We start from the raw sequence: 16,926 nt of genomic DNA, 5'->3' as shown, positions 1-16,926 counted from the left end.
GCATAGGTACTCTGCTGCTCAGATCTAGTTGCTACCTGTAGAGTTGTTAAGTTATAAAAGAAGAATAAAGCTTTGAAAGGAATCCCTTTGTCTGTGTCTGGACTTGGCTACTGGTTTAGACTGAGAGAGGCCTCCAAAGAGCCCTTGACAGTACGAAAGTTCCACCACGGATCTCGGGGAGGCTGAATGCCAGTGCATTCGGCCCCCCGAATTCGGTGGCAGAACGGCCTGCCACCCCCCCGCCACCCCCCCGGGACGGGACTTACCTTGGGTGGATCTTCCTGGCGGCGGCAGCTCCGGCAGTGGTTCAGCGGCGGTTTGGCGGCGGCGGCTGCCAGTCTTCTGACCAGCTGCTACTGCCGCCATTTCCAGGTTAAAAAAAAACAAAACACAATGTGATAGGCTACTTAAAGATTTACATAGCCTAATATGGCTAGATTTTAAAAAAACACTGTGATAGGCTACGTAAATGTTTACGTAGCCTATCACGGCTGACTGCAGGGACGCAAACAGCAGCTACGGCCGCTGCCATTTGCATCCCTGCTAGCCAGCGTCCGGATGTCCGGCTGCTGGCGGAGCCGGCCGGTGGCTCCGCAGAATCGCTGCGGAACACAGCCGGCCGGCCAGGATTCCAGGGGTGGGGGAGGAACGGAGCGCCTCCCCCCCGTCCAGGATTCCGGGGGGAGGGATGGAGCGCATCCCCCCCCCCATCAGCATAATCCCCGAAAGGTAGCAGTATGTGAACCGAGAACTTCTGTACAAGCTGGGTTTCAAAGAGGCAGAGGAACTAGAGATCAAATCGCCAACGTTCGCTGGATCATGGAGAAAGCAAGAGAATTCCAGAAAAACGTCTATTTCTGCTGCTTTGACAATGCTAAAGCCTTTGATTGTGTGGATCACAACAAACTGTGGCAAATTCTTAAAGTGATGGGTGTACCAGACCACCTTACCTGTCTCCTGAGAAACCTGTACGAGGGTCAAGAAGCAACAATAAGAACCGGACATGGAGCAACCGATTGGTTCAAAATGGGGAAAGGAGTATGACAAGGCTGCATATTGTTGCCCTGCTTATTTAACTTATATGCAGAGTACATCATGAGAAATGCCGGGCTGAATGAATCACAGGTCGGAATTAAGATTGCTGGGGAAATTATCAACAACCTCAGATACACAGATGATACCACCCTAATGGCAGAAAGCGAAGAGGATCTCAAGAGCCTCTTGTTGAGGGTGAAAGAGGAGAGTGCAAAAGCTGGTTTGAAACTCAACTTTAAAAAAACTAAGATCATGGCATCTGGCCCCATCACTTCCTGGCATATAGAAGGGGAAGAAATGGAAGCAGTGACAAATTTTATTTTCTTGGGCTCCAAGATCACCGCAGACGGTGACTGTAGCCATGAAATTAAAAGACACTTGCTCTTTGGGAGGAAAGCTATGGCAAACCTAGACAGCATAGTAAGAAGCAGAGACATCACCTTGCTGACAACGGTCCGTCTAATCAAAGCTATGGTTTTCCCAGTAGTAATGTATGGCTGTGAGAGCTGGACTATAAGGAAGGCTGAGCGCTGAAGAATTGATGCTTTCGAGCTGTGGTGCTGGAGAAGACTGTTACGAGTCCCCTGGACTGCAAGGAGGTCAAATCAGTCCATCCTAAAGGAAATCAACCCTGAGTGCTCATTGGAAGGACAGATACTGAAACCGAAGCTCAAATATTTTGGCCACCTAATGCGAAGAGAAAAGTCCCTGGAAAAGACCCTGATGCTGGGAAAGATTGAAGGCAAAAGGAGAAGGGGACGGCAGAGGATGAGATGGCTAGGTAGCATCACCGATGCAATGAATATGAACTTGAGCATGCTCTGGGAGAGAGCAGAGGACAGGAAGGCCTGGCGTGCTATGGTCCATGGGGTCACGAAGAGTCGGACATGACTTAACGACTGAACAACAACAACAATATTTAGAAAGAACTATATATCTATGCATTTGAATATTGTTGATCTGAGAGCATCCTTTTCATGTGTATCAATATCTTTTTAGTGCAACACCAAAGAATTACCAGCATGTCCTGGCCATGGTATTTGCTATGAAGGAGATAAATGACCATCCCAAGGTTTTACCCAATGTCAGCTTGGGGTTCCACATCTATGACAGCTATTTCAATGCAAAAATGACTTATCAGAGCACCCTGAATCTTCTTTTTAAGTTGGAAAAGATGATCCCCAACTATACCTGTGACACCCAGAAGAATCTGTTAGCTGTCATTGGGGGACTTGATTATGAAAGCTCCCTCCACATAACCACCATCTTAGGCATCTACAAGATTCCACAGGTAAGACATATGTGAAGGGTGTGAATGTTTCACAGATTTGGCACATCTTCCATCCTTACCCTGGGTTCCCAGGATTGTCATTTGAAGGCAGCAGTGTCCCCCCACCCTGAAGATGTGGTTGGACTGCAACCTCTATTAGCCCTAGCCAGCATAGTCAATGGTGAGGGGTGAGGGCAATTACAGTCCAACAACATCTGGAGAACCACATATTCCCCATCCCTGTTTTAAGGGCAGAGAAAGATACCAAACTGAAGCAAAAGAGGCACACATTTCTTCAATTTCATAGAAAATATTGTTATGCACAAGTACAATTGGATGTACAGTTTTTGAGTCCATCGAGGACATACGAACAAACTCTCTCTCTTTCATACTTTTTGAGATTTGCAGTCCATTATATAACAGTGACAACTGACTTCTAGTAGTCCAGTTTTTCTAATAAAATGTTGCATGACATAAGGGAATTCATTGACATGCTCTATGAATTTTTTTGTAAAACAAAATGACTTACTTGCAGTCACGGAAGTGGTGGTGGTGGGGCTATCAAGCTCTTTGTCCTATAAACAATTTCCTCCTGAGTAATGGATCCATTCTATTCCATTAAATATTTAAATAAAATTACAATGTATTGTTCCAGTTAAAGTTACCTAATTCATTGCCTACATTAAAATATGGATCCCTAACAGCAGATGGAGAGGTAGCTGTCAGGACATCTGTATCAAAGTCCTTCCAGCATTCTTTCCAGTCCAAGACAGGGCTTTCATAGAAATTATATTTGCCATGGTTACTGGAGCATGGTCTGGAGAAAAAAAAAAAAAACAATGAGAAGAGATTAAATTAAGTACATTAAGGCTGCAATCCTATGCACACATAATATATCCAATCAGATAGACCAGGACTTAATTCTGTGTACACATTTACAGAACGTGCTTTATACTCAGAGAAAATTGCTATCATATTGGAAAGCTGGGGGTGGGGGGAAGGTTCCTAAAAGAACTAAGGACTCAAGCCAACAATTGTGTGAGCATCAGTAAAAATATGTGTGTGTGTGCTATACTCAATAAACTATTGTCATACCTGATATTAAAGCATTCTGTTCACATGTCAGGGTGTGTTCTGTTATATTGGTCACTTTTATTTCTTAGTTCAAATCTCTTAAAATTAATCTCTTAGCCCTTCCCCCTGTTTATTTAATGTATTGATTCATGCATATTCTTTTTCACATATGTGTTTATGCATTTTTTTATTTTTGCACTTCTAGATGATTTACATTTGTACAGATTTTGGACAATCAGTGGGCAGTATCTCATGATGTCACTGGATATTGGCAACACCAGTAGCTTTTGCTTGTGCAAGGTGATTTCTCAGCAGATCCGTTGTGCCAATGCTATTGGCATTGTGCTGGAGGTCTGTTACACTAGCACAACACAACGTAGTGACATTGTTGGAATATGAAGTGCTTCATTATAAACACACTGAAAGATTTAAACTTCTCTGACCAGTTGTAACTAATGATTTATTTTTTCATAGGTCACCTACTGCTTCATTGCATCTCTGATGAAAGAGAAAACCCCATTTCCGTCCATCTACCAGATGGTTCCCAAGGAAGCATATCAGTACACTGGAATGGTCCAGCTACTCCTGCATTTCCACTGGACATGGGTTGGAATTATTGCACTTGATGATGACAAGGGTGAAAGTTTCGTGCAGATCTTGATGTTGCTGTTTTCACAGAATGATATCTGTCCTGCCTTCATTGATAGGCTACCAACTTTGACTTTCACTGATGACATGATAGACACTTTCTACTTGTCAAGACCCAGAGAGAGCTTGAGCCTCTTTCTAACTAAGACCAAAGTCAAAGTATTTGCCATAAATGCAGATGCTCATACTGTGTTTGTTTTAAAATGGTTTCTATATCTAGTACAACTGGAATATATGCTAGACAAAATCATGGGTAAGGTGTGGATTATGACTTCACAATGGGAATTTTCATCACAGACATATTTCCGGCGTTTGGATATTGAAATCTTCCATGGGGCCTTATCCTTTACAGTTGCCTCCAGTAAGATGTCTGGGTTCCAAAATTTCCTTCACCTTCTAAATTCTCGTTGGCCAAAAGAAGATGGATTTATCAGGGTCTTCTGGGAACAGGCCTTCAACTGTTTATTCCCAAATTCCAAACAGGATGAGGAAAAAGTGGGGAAATGCACTGGGGAGGAGCAACTCGAGAGCCTTCCTGGGATATTTTTTGAAATGAGCATGACTGCCCAAAGCTACAGCATCTATAATGCTGCCTATGCTGTTGCACATGCTTTAAATGACATGTACTCAGCCAGCACCAAACACAAACACAGGACAATGTTAATCAAGAGAAACATCCTGTGGCCTTCAAATCAGCAACCATGGCAGGTTACACTGGCATCCATAACCATCTTTTATATGAGCAGATAGCTATGGGAAAGGACAGTGTTCAAGGGGGTGTTTGGTGTGTATGTGGGTCATTTGGGTTGGATGCTGTTAGTTATTGTTGGGTTTTTATGTATTTGTTTTATTATTTTTTATCAAGTTCTATTTGTGATTGGAGGCTGCCTTGATTCCTGTTTTTCATAGTAGAAAGGCAGGGTCCAAATCAAATAAATAAATGTTCAGAATGTTCGAAAACATCCCCATATTTTTACAGTGGATTGCCTCTCCCTTCATTGCTTCTCGTGGTAATACTGTATACCCTTCAGCTTTCCCATAACTCAGTCAGAGAGCTTCATTAGATTATATTTCCCTAATAAGGTAGGCAAGAAATATTAACCTCTTCTTAGCGATAAGAGAGTGAGTCTTTGACAATGGCATGCCTGTCTGGCTCACTCCTCTACCCAAGAGAAGAATTGAATGTTCACATGTTTAGCCAGTATGCAACACAAGACCCCTGATGCCACAGCAGTTATATGAAGCTGACGTTATTTCAAATGCCTCCAGCTTTTGTCAGCAGTTTGGACAACTGAGATAGGCATGGCATGATTTCTTGAGCTTTTACTTAGGAACATAGGAAGCTGCGTTATAGTATTAGTCCATATAACTCATGGGCCAGAAGGTTGGTCATCACCATCTGGAGTGAATAAGGAAGGTAGTCCTCCCCCCCCCTTTTTTTTAATAACCTATGAGCCTAGTAGAATTATTAGCCATAACAGCCATCTGTAATGAGTAGCTTTCATGGAAAGAACACCATCACTTAAAAAAAAATATTCTGAAAATACATAATACTTGTTGGGGACTATAAGTTTGTCATTTTTTGCCCAATTAGGGCCCCAAAGAGTTCAAGGTGACTGGGAAAATCTATAATGTATCGAAATAATTTTTGGGAGCATAACTGAAAAGGTGCAGAACACACAGTGTAAAATCTGTAAGTCAGGCTTGGAAAAATATATATTTTTTAGATTTCAGTATAGTTCCTTCCGAATGTCTAGGACTTTAAATGGAATAGGTGGTACCACCTTGAGTATGGCTGGGCAAGGACTGCCCCAATTCACTTCAGATGCAGATTCAGACCTTCTGAATCAGCCCCACTTTGCTTCACACCAATTTGGACTTGATCCAATTCACTTTGGATTCGGATCTGAAACGAGGTTTGTATATCCAAATTATTCTGATTTTGTGTTTTCCCTTTGACTTTCATTGGAAAACAGAAATGACCATACCTTTTTTGGTTTTTATGATAAATACATGAAATTGGGGGACCTTGCAGCCCCCATAGAGGTGATTCCACCTGCCAAATTTCAGACAGTTTGGCCAAGTAGTTTTTGTGCTAAGCACAGGTAAAATGTTCTCTTCTCAGAAACTCAAAGGTAATAAAGGGATAATCAGAGAAGGTAGGTGTTTAAGAGGTGATTAGGAGGAGGTCACTATCCCTAATCTCTGGTGTAGCTGTTTTGAAGTGCAAAATAACCCCTCTCCCCTAGTACTCTCCTATTCAGCTTCACACTGGATGACCTCAGGCTCTCTTTGGCTGAATGGAATACACATTACCTGGGAAAACAGTAATGGAAGAGGAGGAGAGGCAGCTACAGGAAGGGACACAGCAGGCTCCCCTCTTCCAATACAGAAGAAGGAGATGCTTCTCTTGCCAGGCTGCTTCTGCCTGCACCTCCTCCTCAAATGCTGACCTCTGGGCACTGCTCTGACTGGCCTCCACATACTGCTGCCCTAGACCAGGACAGTCTATCTGGACTGGGGGTGTGCCAGCTGGTCCCACCAGCACCTCACTCACATCTGCCCCTGCCAAGACCATTTAGATGCCTCAAATTGGGCTTGCTTTGCAAAGAAAGCAAGCCCAATATACAAAGCAAGCCCAGTATACAAAGAAATTGTGTAGTGCTTTGCCCATTATATATTACATATTGTATAAAATGTATAATGCGTAGTGCTTTGCCCACTATATTGTATGGACTGGTGTGTAGTGCTCTGCACACACACAGCACACACACAAAACACACAAGAGAAAAACAAAAGGAGATACAGCAAGGAAAACTACTTACAAGCTAAATGGGAGGGGGAGTACACTATAAAGCCTAACAGAATAGAAAAAAACGTGTTTTTTGTTTCTTTCATTCATATTCTGTCTATCTGTCTGTCTATCTGTCTGTCTATCTATCTATCTATCTATCTATCTATCTATCTATCTATCTATCTATCTGAGAGTTGAAATGGGAAGGGAAGGAAAACGGGAATTGAGAAGGGCAGTGGGGGTGGGGGAAGCCAAAGAGCAAGGCAAGGAAAGTACTGGGAGCTGCTTCTTCTTCTTAAATAAAGAATCTTGAAAAGAAAGGGAAGACTAATAGGAATAGTTGGGTGGGCAAGAAGAAGAACGACAAGTGAAGCTGCAGTAGAGCACACACAGCACGCAGATCTAGGTAGCCAACTCTCTCTCTAACCAACTCTCTCTCACAGTGAAACGAAAGCAGAGAGATCTCGTGTTATATACAGCATTCCTCCCAGCCACTCCACCACTGTCACTGATTGGAGCCTGCTGGGTTAAGTTCAGCCCTAATCTGGCAACTACAGTTACCATTCGCCAAGGCTCGCCATTTCCCCCCCCCCTTGCTCCTCCTCCACTTTGCCCACCCTCCTCAATCTTTCGCAGTTGATACATTTTAGAGACAGGCTGTTTGGGCGTCAGAAGAGCTCTGAATCTCCAAGATGCACTGGGAACCCAGTTCACCTCAGACTGCCTCAGGGTTATTCTGACCCACTTTGGAGCTCAACAAAGCACCCGCAAAGCACTCAATTCACTTCGGGATTCAGAAATGGCTCCAAAGTGGTGCACAGCCCTAATCTTGAGGGATTCAACTAGATATTTGGGTTTTTTTTTAAATGGTCTATGACCCTAGTAAAGTTCTTAGAAATTGGTAATGAGTAGATTGGGGGGGGGGGGGGCTTTGTGTGTGTGTGGAGCAGCTAGCCAGAAATATACTCAAATCTGAGCACAAGGTGACAAAAGTTGACAAATGCAACATATTCTAGATGAAATAAAAGTTAGGGAGTTGAAAATGAAAGATAACTTGATTCCATGAAATACTATGTGTTATGCCGATATGCCAGTATCATACCTGTATTTACAAATCCACAAAAAGAACAAAGTTGAATTACAATGTTCTGTCAAATGTTTCAACTAATTTAAAGGCATTGTCCTCACCATCTCCTTCAAAACAGATTCAAAGTGGTCTTCACCAATTTGGTTGTACATGGCATATTCCTGCGCACATCAAACCATGTATAATTTTGGGTAGCCAAACTTTATTTGAGGTACAGAGACCCAGTTCTTTATTCCTTGGTATGTTTTGGGGGTAGTATTGGCATGTCATCCTTTATATTGCACTGTACCTACTGTCAGAGAATTCCGCCACGGATTCCAGTGAGGCTGGATTAATGAGAATCCGGCCCCCCCGCAAAATCCCTCCGCGACAGAACTTGCCTGGGGTGGATGCGGCGGTGGTGGCTCCGGCGGCGGCGGTGGCTCTGGCGGTGGTGGCTGGTCTCCTGGCCGGCCACGGCCAGGCTGCTGCGGCTGACATTTGCAACTTGCAGCTGTGATATGCTACATAAGTATTTACGTAGCCTATCACGGCAAAGAGCAGGGGAGCAAATGGCATAGCAGCCGCCATTTGCGTCCCTGCTCTTTGCCGTGATAGGCTACGTAAATACTTACGTAGCCTATCATGGCTGCTTGCAAGGACGCAAATGGCGGCCACTACGACGGCCACCATTTGCAGCTGCAGCAGCCTGGCCGCGGCTGGAACTCCGGCTGCGGACGGCCCCGGCTGGCAGCTCCACGGAACTGGCCAGGGAGGATTCCGGGGGGAGGGACGGAGCGCCTCCCCCCCCCCACGGATGTCCCTGCGCGGAGTCAGGTAAGGGATTTGTACATCCCTAATTGCTACCAACAGCACTCAAGAAGATCAGATACAGCCAAAGAAATTTGTCCATGGGCCTGTCCTACATGTTCCAGGTTAGGGAGGCCCACTGAGAGTGCTGTGCTCAAGGGTCCCTCAAAATCCTGGCACCAGCACTGAATTGGGGCTTCTGTTCAAAGCAGACATGTATTAGTAGGTGCCTTCTAGCCCTTGGGCACAGCTAAAGAAGATATTTTCATCCTGCTTCTAGTTCTCTACTGTTTGGGAGTATGTAGTAACTTTTGAAAGAAAATTTACTTAGCCAAATCAGTTTACCATATGAGAATATCAGAAGAGAGAAGTATCTTGAGGTGGCTTTTCTACCTCAAATATATCTCTGGGAATTTGCTTAAATACTTCTTTAAGGCTGCAATCTTTAGGGTGCAATCCCTGTGGCCCATAGACATTGTCTGAGGGGCCATAAGTTACTGGGAATTCCCCGCTTTGAGGTCAGAGACAGCTCTCTGAGGTAGGAGACCATGCTCCAAATTTGGAAGGTGGAGTTGGAGATCTGCTTCCCCTACCACCACCACCCCCTTCAGCAGTCATGGAAAGATCCATGCTGGCTGCCATCTGAGGTGAGAAAAGTGACATTGGAGAGGGGGAACAGGGTATTCTGGTGGGTGGGGAGGGGAGGAGACCAGAGAGGCCAGGAAATGAATTATCCTGAGCCTTCTGCAGCCTCCTTCGCTCCCTCTCTGAAGCACTGTTACTAAAAATCCCATCTAATGAAATATGCAGGGCGAGAGGACGGGGAGTCGAAGATCACATCTGTTGCTCCTCGTGCCATGCATTGGGTGATAGGAAGCCTCTGAGTTTGGGGGTCTCCAATCATCAAGAGCACAATCCTATCGATTGTGCCCTCTGCTGGATTAATATATAGTCTTTATTAATTGCAGCTTTAATTAATAAATCCATATGGGAGGTTGAATGATCTGAGTTCAGATTCAGAATAAGCTTTCTTGGCTACTTTGATGCTGGGAACTTAATCAGTATGGAATGAAAAGGGAAATATCATCTCCTGACCTTCCACCTGAGATTGAGTGGTAGACTGATACTTCTTTCAGTATCTCCAAATTGAAAACAAATGGCAGTCTTGAATTTTTAGAATGCTGTTATGCCATGACTTCTGCCACACAAGAACAAGAGTATCCCACATATATCAAAAACAAATGCTTGAAAATCTCTTTGTGAATGAGCAAATGCTTATCTCTGTGCATCTTTGGGTCATTTTCTAAATCCTTGCCTTTGTTCTTTTCAATCTAGCTTCACTCTTTTCTGAGGAGCGTCTCATTTAACAACAGTGCTGGGGACACCATTTATTTTAATGAGAAGGGTGAACTGGTTACTCGATTTGATATTATAAACTGGGTTACTCTCCCAAATGAAACCTTTTTAAAAGTGAAAGTAGGAAAGATGGATCCGCAGGCTTCCCCTGGCACCGAATTCAGTGTCAATGAGGAGTTCATCACTTGGCACAGCAAGTTTAATCAGGTGAGATCTGGCTCAGGTAAGTGGAAAAAGAAAACTTGGAAAGGGATCCAAAGTTGACATTTGGTTATTGTTTCCACATGGTGGGCGGGTGGGTGAATGGGAATTCTGCTGCATAATACCTGTGGCTGGAGACCTATCAAGTGTTTCCCCACTAGCCTTCAGTTTTTGGCAACTCCGGTTATGGGGGAGTACAGTACGCAAATGGACTATCTGGACTTTTTTTATTTATACCAATGTCTGGCTGGTCCTTAACATTCCTTTTTCTTGTTAGGGTCTTTATCTCCCTTTCATATTGAAACATGATTTGACTGAATTAGAATTAAGGAAGACACAGACAGCGGCTGAATGTATTGCAGGAAAATGGGAGAGAAATCCCAAATTCAAAGATCTGTTTCTATTGCAACTCCTTTATGGCCAAATGAAGCCTACATACATGATTTCTTCGGCCAATCATAGAATACGAGCATTATTGTGTGACCTGGTTCACATGTAATGACAACAAATGTATTTGGGATGTAGAGAGGGAGTGAATGAAGGAGGAGGGAATCCAACAACCCAGGAATTGAAAGAAACAACCTGCACTTTGTGAGATCATTTGGCAGGCAAATCATGGGTAAAATCTGGGTAGGGCAACAACCCATACTCTGGGTTGTTATGTGCAAACTAGGTTTTTAATTTAACTGCCCTGTCGCTACCTAAGGGCAACCTGATGGGACTTGCTTCCAAATTAAGTGTAAGATTGCGGCCTCAGAGTGTGCTTTAGCTCAGTGCTGTCCTTCTCTCCTTTGTTTTTCTGTGGATAGGCCCTGCCACTTGCTGTATGTAATGACAAGTGCCACCCAGGCTACAGCAGAAAAAAGAAGGAAGGGGAGCCATTTTGTTGCTACGATTGTGCTCCATGTGCCGAAGGGAAGATTTCAGACCTGAATGGTAGGAGACATTACGTGCAATGCCACGCAAAGAGATTTATTTATGTGCATGTGGGCTGGGGTACGTATGCGGCTGAGGCTTTGTATGTAATCTTCAGCAAGGTACAAAGACATTTGCTTCAAGACATTTAAGGTAACATTAAAAAATCAGTGTATTTCTAAAACTTTCAATTTGATTAGCTTTATTTACCTTACAATAACTATTTTTAGCATGGCACAATCGGGCAGTGTTTTTTTGAAAGTCTATGCCATGCATCTATGCAGGTCCTTTGAATCTGTAACAACTCGCTCAATATGTAGAGTGGGTGAGCTGGCTGGGGGAATGTTAATAATCATAAAACATATTCTGATATTGCCTGGATCCTGGGATTTGGGACCTTCCTAACTGACTTTCCAAATGGCTATAACTCAAGAGGAATTATAGATGATATGAGAGAATGGGGGTCGTGTGGGAGGAGAACACAACTATGCATGTTCATTTTAAGCCCATATAATGTCTGGGAAGGGTGATCTTTTTGCCTTAAAAAGAGTTGTACTTGCTTTACATCAGGACTGGGGAACACATGGCTCTCCACATTTTATGGGGCTACAACTCCCATCATCTCTGATCACTGGCCATGCTAGCTGAAGCTACTGGAGGGCCACAGGATCCCTACCCTTGCTTTACAAGAAATCATGACCATTTTATTCATCTGTTTTATAGTGCAATCCTGTAGCTGTCTACTCTGATGTAAATCCAGTTCAATTCAACGGGAAGGATTTTGATTTCTACACTTCCTTTGTTCTGCTGCGTAGGCATTGCTGCTGTAAAGTCCTCAGTTGTAGCTACTACTGTCCTCACTTGCTGCCAGGATGGAGCAGCAGCCAAGCAGACCCACCTCCCCAGATCTCAAGTAATGTGTGGGCTTAAAAAGGGAGAGACAGTCCCACAGATATGTAGGTCCCGGAACTATCAGTTTGAATTGTATGTGAGAACAAATTGGTAACCAATATTACTAGTGCAGAATATGGACCTATCTCTCCACTCCCAACAGAATGCACGCAGCTGCATTGTGCCCCAGCTGAAGCTTCCAAATGGTCTTCAAGGACAGGCTAACAATAGAGAACATTACAGTACACAAGTGACAGAAGCATGGATCAGTGTAGTTCAGGCTCCCTCAATCTGGTGCCCTCCAGATATTTTGGACTACAATTCCCATCAGCCAGCATGATCAGTGGTAAAGAATGCTGTTATTTGTAGTCCAAAATATCTGGAGGCCACCAGGTTGGGGAAGGCAGAGGTAGGGAAATCCAGTCCAGATGGAAAAAGGCACTTCTAGACACACTTTCCACCCACTTCTCAAAAAGCAGATCCAGGCAGAGCCTGCAGGCTCTTCCCTCCTCAGATGGAGTCACAGCCACCCCTGTGATCACGGGGAGACTAATTCCTCAGTTAAAGCATTTCCATTAACGTCATTTCCATCATGTTTGTGTTCAACTTCAGTGTAATTTCCCTCTTAATGTGGCCATACATGGCGCTGCTTAAAGCCCAGCTGATTATGGATCTATACAGAGAAGGCTTCAGGCAATGAAGACGAGCTGTTCCTTGCAAAGGCTCTTTGCCTTTGCATTGGCTTAAAAGGGAAGGAATGACTGTAAGACACTCCCTCTGGTGTCTTTGACAGCCAATGGACTTTAGCCTTTCAGCAAGGCCCCTGTCTAAACAGAGCATCACTCCTTAGTTCTCCAGCAGTGACGCTTCAACCTGGGTGACACATCTGCAAACCCCACCTTACCTCTGTTAGATTCTCACAGACAGCTTCCACCCTCCCTGCCTGCCAAGGCCAGACCAGCAGGTGGACAGGGAGTTGGGTGACTTCCCCACACATTCTGACATTCCAGAGGCTGAGTAGGCCCAAGCACTCCAGGCTACTTCTACTCCAATCTTAGCTATAACCTACAAGGCCCACTGCAGTGCTGAAGCTGGGTCCTGATATCTGGAATGACTAGGATTACAGTCATTCACCATCCACATAAAGTGATCCTGTCAATGAGGTTTCAGTTTCTTAGTTACTCATGCTTAGCTGGAAACCTGTTATGCTGTGGCTTTAACTCTTATATCTAGTTATTGTTGTTGTTTTTAAAGTTGTTGTATTTCTTTATATTTTATGCTGTGTTGGCATGTTTATTAGTTTTTTATTGTGGATTATTTTTATTGGGATTTTATTTGTATTTTTGTGTTATTATTATTATATTTTAAACTGAACAATATAAGCAGTGAGAATGCATCTATTTATTTCACTGAACAGAGGTTAATTATGTGACTGGAACAATTGCAATATGGTTGAGATGCTGTAACTGAATCTTTTCTTTCCTTCCAGACATAGATGACTGCTTCCCATGTGCAGAACATCAGTATCCAAACAGGGACAGAAATCAATGCCTTCCTAAGGTTCTCAACTTCCTGTCTTATTATGAACTTTTGGGGATCACTTTAGTTTCCCTGGCTCTGTTTTTCTCTCTGGTTACTGCTTTGGTGATAGGGATATTCATTAAACACAGGAACACCCCCATCGTCAGGGCCAACAATCGAAATCTCACCTACTCTCTGCTCTTCTCTCTCCTGCTCTGCTTCCTCTGCTCCCTCCTCTTCATTGGCCAGCCCCAGACACTTACCTGCTATTTACGCCAAACGTCTTTCAGCATCATCTTCTCAATGGCAATTTCTTCTGTATTGGCAAAAACCATCACGGTGGTTCTGGCTTTCATGGCCACTAAGCCAGGAAGCAGGATGAGGAAATGGGTGGGGAAAAGGCTGGCAAATGCTGTTGTTCTTTCTGGTTCCCTTATCCAAGCAGGAATTTGTGCTGGATGGCTCTGTACTATTCCTCCATTTCCAGATTTGGACTCTCACTCTCTGGCTGAAGAAACTGTCTTAGAATGTAATGAAGGGTCTGTCATGATGTTTTACTGTGTTCTAGGATACATGGGGTTCATAGCTATAGTCACCTTTGTTGTGGCATTCTTTGCAAGGAGGCTGCCCAGCACGTTTAATGAAGCAAAATTCATCACATTCAGCATGTTGGTCTTTTGCAGTGTTTGGTTGTCCTTTGTTCCAGCTTACTTGAGCACCAAGGGAAAATACATGGTGGCTGTGGAGATCTTCTCCATCTTAGCCTCCAGTGCTGGATTATTGAGTTGTATCTTCTTCCCAAAATGTTATATAATTGTTCTGAGGCCTGAGTTGAATAGCAAAGACCAGCTGTTAATAAGAAAGAAGTAGCAGCCTAAGTATTTGAATGTCTACAATAGTCAAACCAGAAGACCCAACAGTGACTATTTTAGTTTATATGTATGCTCCAATAGTTGAACAGGGCAGTGATGAATTCATTGAAAATTCCTTAACTGTGACAAAGTTGGCAATTGCAAAATGAATAACTGAAAACAATGTGAGAGGTAGAAACTGGCTAATTCAAGTCTGACATATTGTCATGATGATAATGTTAATGAGACCAGGTTTTTGGAAGTGTGTTGCATTGGAATACATATTTTCAAATAATGTAGAAACTGTTTATGCTGTTTGAGTTGTGATAACTTTCTTCTTTCCTCATCTGGACAACAGTCATTGTCATAAAGAAATGTTGGAAGAGAGGCTTATAGTGATAGTAAAAATGTCATACTTTTTTTGTGGGAAAACTCTGTTCAAGAGACAATCGGACCAAGCAAAGAGTTCAGCTAGATTGGTGAGCTATGAAATACTCATAAAATGTGAATTCCAGACCATGAGAAAGAATGGCAAAGGACAGACATTGCATAGTGTTCTTGACCAAATAAATATCGGTAGATATGTCCTTTCCATGTGATAGCATTTTTAATTTCTAAAGAGAGGATAAGAACATCTCTTTAGAAGCTTTAGAAACTCCAAGGTGAAAGCAGTTTTAGAAACAGAAGTGTTTTCCTGCTGTTTTGTGCATTAAACTAGGGCTGTGCCTTGCTGTGGTGCCCAATCCAAATACCGAAGCCAATTGGGCTGATTCGGGGCTGCGTCATTGAGAACTGAAGCAGATCAGAACAACACCGAGGCACTCCAAACTGAAGTGGGTCACTGCTGAAGTGCCTCTGTTCACCTCAGAGATTCAGAGTAGGGATGGTGGAGAATTCCGCCACGGATTTCAGTGAGGCCGAATGCACTGGTATTCGGCCCCCTGAAACCCGTGGCGGAATGGCCTCCCACCCCCCGCCACCCCGCGGAATCCCCCCGGGGATGAAGCTTACCTGGGGTGGATGCTCCGGTGGTGGCGGCTCCAGTGGTGGCTGGTCTCTCGGCCAGCTGCTGCGGCCGCAAATGGTGGCCGTCATAGCGGCCGCCATTTGCATCCTGCAAGGCTGCCGTGATAGGCTATGTAAGTATTTACGTAGCCTATCACGGCAAAGAGCAGAGACGCAAACAGCGGCTGCTACGCCATTTGCGTGGCTGCCTTTACCGTGATAGGCTATGTAAATACTTATGTAGCCTATCACAGAAAGAGCAGCGGCGCAAATGGCGTAGCGGCCGCCCTTTGCATCCCTGCTCTTTGCCGTGATAGGCTACGTAAATACTCACGTAGCCTATCACGGCAGCCTGGCAGGACGCAAATGGCGGCCTCTACGATGGCCGCCATTTGTGGCAGCAGCAGCCTGGCCGTGGCCGGAACTCTGGCTGCGGATGGCCCTGGCCGGCGGCTCCGCAGAGCCGGCCAGGGAGGATTCCAGGGGGAGGGACGGAGCACCTCCCCCTCACCGCGGATTCCCCACTGCGGAGCCAGGTAAGGGATTCGTACATCCCTAATTCAGAGCTATTCTAAAGGCACTCTGAAGCCCAGACAGCCTATTTCTAATGAATCATCTTGTGAAAGCTCAGGGAGGGGGCGAGGAGGAGGATGGAGTGGGGAAGGGGAGAGGAGGAGGAGGAGGAAGGGGGGAAATGATGCGCCTTGGTGAGTGGCAACTCTAGTTGCCAAATTAGGGCTGAACTTAACCCAGCAGTCTCCAACCAGTGACAGTGGTGGAAAAGCAGGATGGGGGGAGTACTGCATATATTGGATATCAGCCTGCGTTTGTTTCATTGTGTGAGAGAGTGCTTGTTGGTTGTGAGAGTTTAGAGTTGGTAAGTTGGCTAGAAGTTGGGGTTGTGTGTGTGTCTGTGTTGTACTGCAGCCTTGTCATTCTTCTTCCTTCCCATCCAGGCCTTCTCAATTCAACCATTCCCTTTCTTTCTTTTCTAGATTCTTTATTTAAAAAGCAAAAACGTTTAAGAAGTACTTTAGTTTCCTCCTTTCCTTGCCTTGATCTTTGCCCCCCCTTCTCAATTCAACCATTCTCATTAGTTTTCCCTCCCTCCCTCCCTCCCTCCCTCCCTCCCTCTTTCTTTCTTTCTTTCTTTCTTTCTTTCTTTCTTTCTTTCTTTCTTTCTTTCTTGATTCTTTATAAACACACACACACACACACACACACACACACACTAAAAAGTACTTTAGTTTCCTTTCCTTGTTGTTTGGCTCCCCCCTCTTCTCAATTCAACTATTTCTTAGTAGTTTTCTCTTTCTTTCTTTCTTTCTTTCTTTCTTTCTTTCTTTCTTTCTTTCTCTCTCTCTCTCTCTCTCTCTTTCTTTCTTTCTTTCTTTCTTTCTAGATCCTTTATTAATCTCCCCAGTGTATATATATGTGCGTGTGCATCTGCATGTATCAATATCTATATATCTATATGTACTTTGCTTGT

At 44.1% G+C, this 16,926-nt stretch overlaps 3 protein-coding genes across 16 annotated transcripts in view; all 3 read left to right on the top strand.

The window, feature by feature from the left end:
- LOC146341661 (serine/threonine-protein kinase SBK2-like) overlaps positions 1-3,169 on the top strand; it is a 119,749-nt gene extending 116,580 nt beyond the window's left edge. For 13 of the 14 annotated variants that reach the window (XM_084805107.1, XM_084805114.1, XM_084805123.1 and 10 more), the window contains one exon: positions 2,035-3,169. The gene's annotated coding sequence lies outside the window, so the exon portion shown is untranslated. The remainder of the gene's footprint in view (positions 1-2,034) is intronic. The other variant, XM_084805108.1, reaches the window with a different exon arrangement.
- On the top strand, positions 2,069-7,903 carry LOC146341660 (vomeronasal type-2 receptor 26-like). Its single transcript, XM_084805126.1, has 2 exons — positions 2,069-2,326; positions 3,854-7,903. Exons 1-2 carry the CDS (start codon positions 2,069-2,071, stop codon positions 4,775-4,777), a joined length of 1,182 nt encoding a protein of 393 aa, XP_084661252.1. The 3' UTR covers positions 4,778-7,903.
- Positions 7,904-8,413: 510 nt separating this feature from the next.
- LOC146341659 (vomeronasal type-2 receptor 26-like) lies at positions 8,414-15,506 on the top strand. The gene is made up of 4 exons (XM_084805125.1): positions 8,414-8,724; positions 10,033-10,260; positions 11,064-11,190; positions 13,550-15,506. The coding sequence occupies exons 1-4, from the start codon at positions 8,533-8,535 to the stop codon at positions 14,449-14,451; spliced, it is 1,449 nt and encodes a 482-aa protein (XP_084661251.1). The 5' UTR covers positions 8,414-8,532; the 3' UTR covers positions 14,452-15,506.
- The last annotated feature ends 1,420 nt before the right edge of the window (positions 15,507-16,926 follow it).

Source organism: Heloderma suspectum, chromosome 6 (genome assembly GCF_057233095.1).
Source record: "Heloderma suspectum isolate Gila_16-S chromosome 6, 16-S_ref, whole genome shotgun sequence".
NCBI classification, from domain to species: domain Eukaryota; kingdom Metazoa; phylum Chordata; class Lepidosauria; order Squamata; family Helodermatidae; genus Heloderma; species Heloderma suspectum.
This window is presented reverse-complemented; position numbering and strand designations above follow the sequence as displayed.

Bases quoted from the DNA above. Each gene is read 5' to 3' on its own strand.
- LOC146341660 (XM_084805126.1), top strand. From the start codon at position 2,069: ATGGTATTTGCTATGAAGGAGATAAATGACCATCCCAAGGTTTTACCC. The intron at 2,327-3,853 runs GTAAGACATATG...ATTTTTTCATAG, and splicing joins GCATCTACAAGATTCCACAG to GTCACCTACTGCTTCATTGC.
- LOC146341659 (XM_084805125.1), top strand. From the start codon at position 8,533: ATGGCTGCTTGCAAGGACGCAAATGGCGGCCACTACGACGGCCACCAT. The intron at 10,261-11,063 runs GTGAGATCTGGC...TTCTGTGGATAG, and splicing joins GGCACAGCAAGTTTAATCAG to GCCCTGCCACTTGCTGTATG. The intron at 11,191-13,549 runs GTAGGAGACATT...CTTTCCTTCCAG, and splicing joins GAAGATTTCAGACCTGAATG to ACATAGATGACTGCTTCCCA.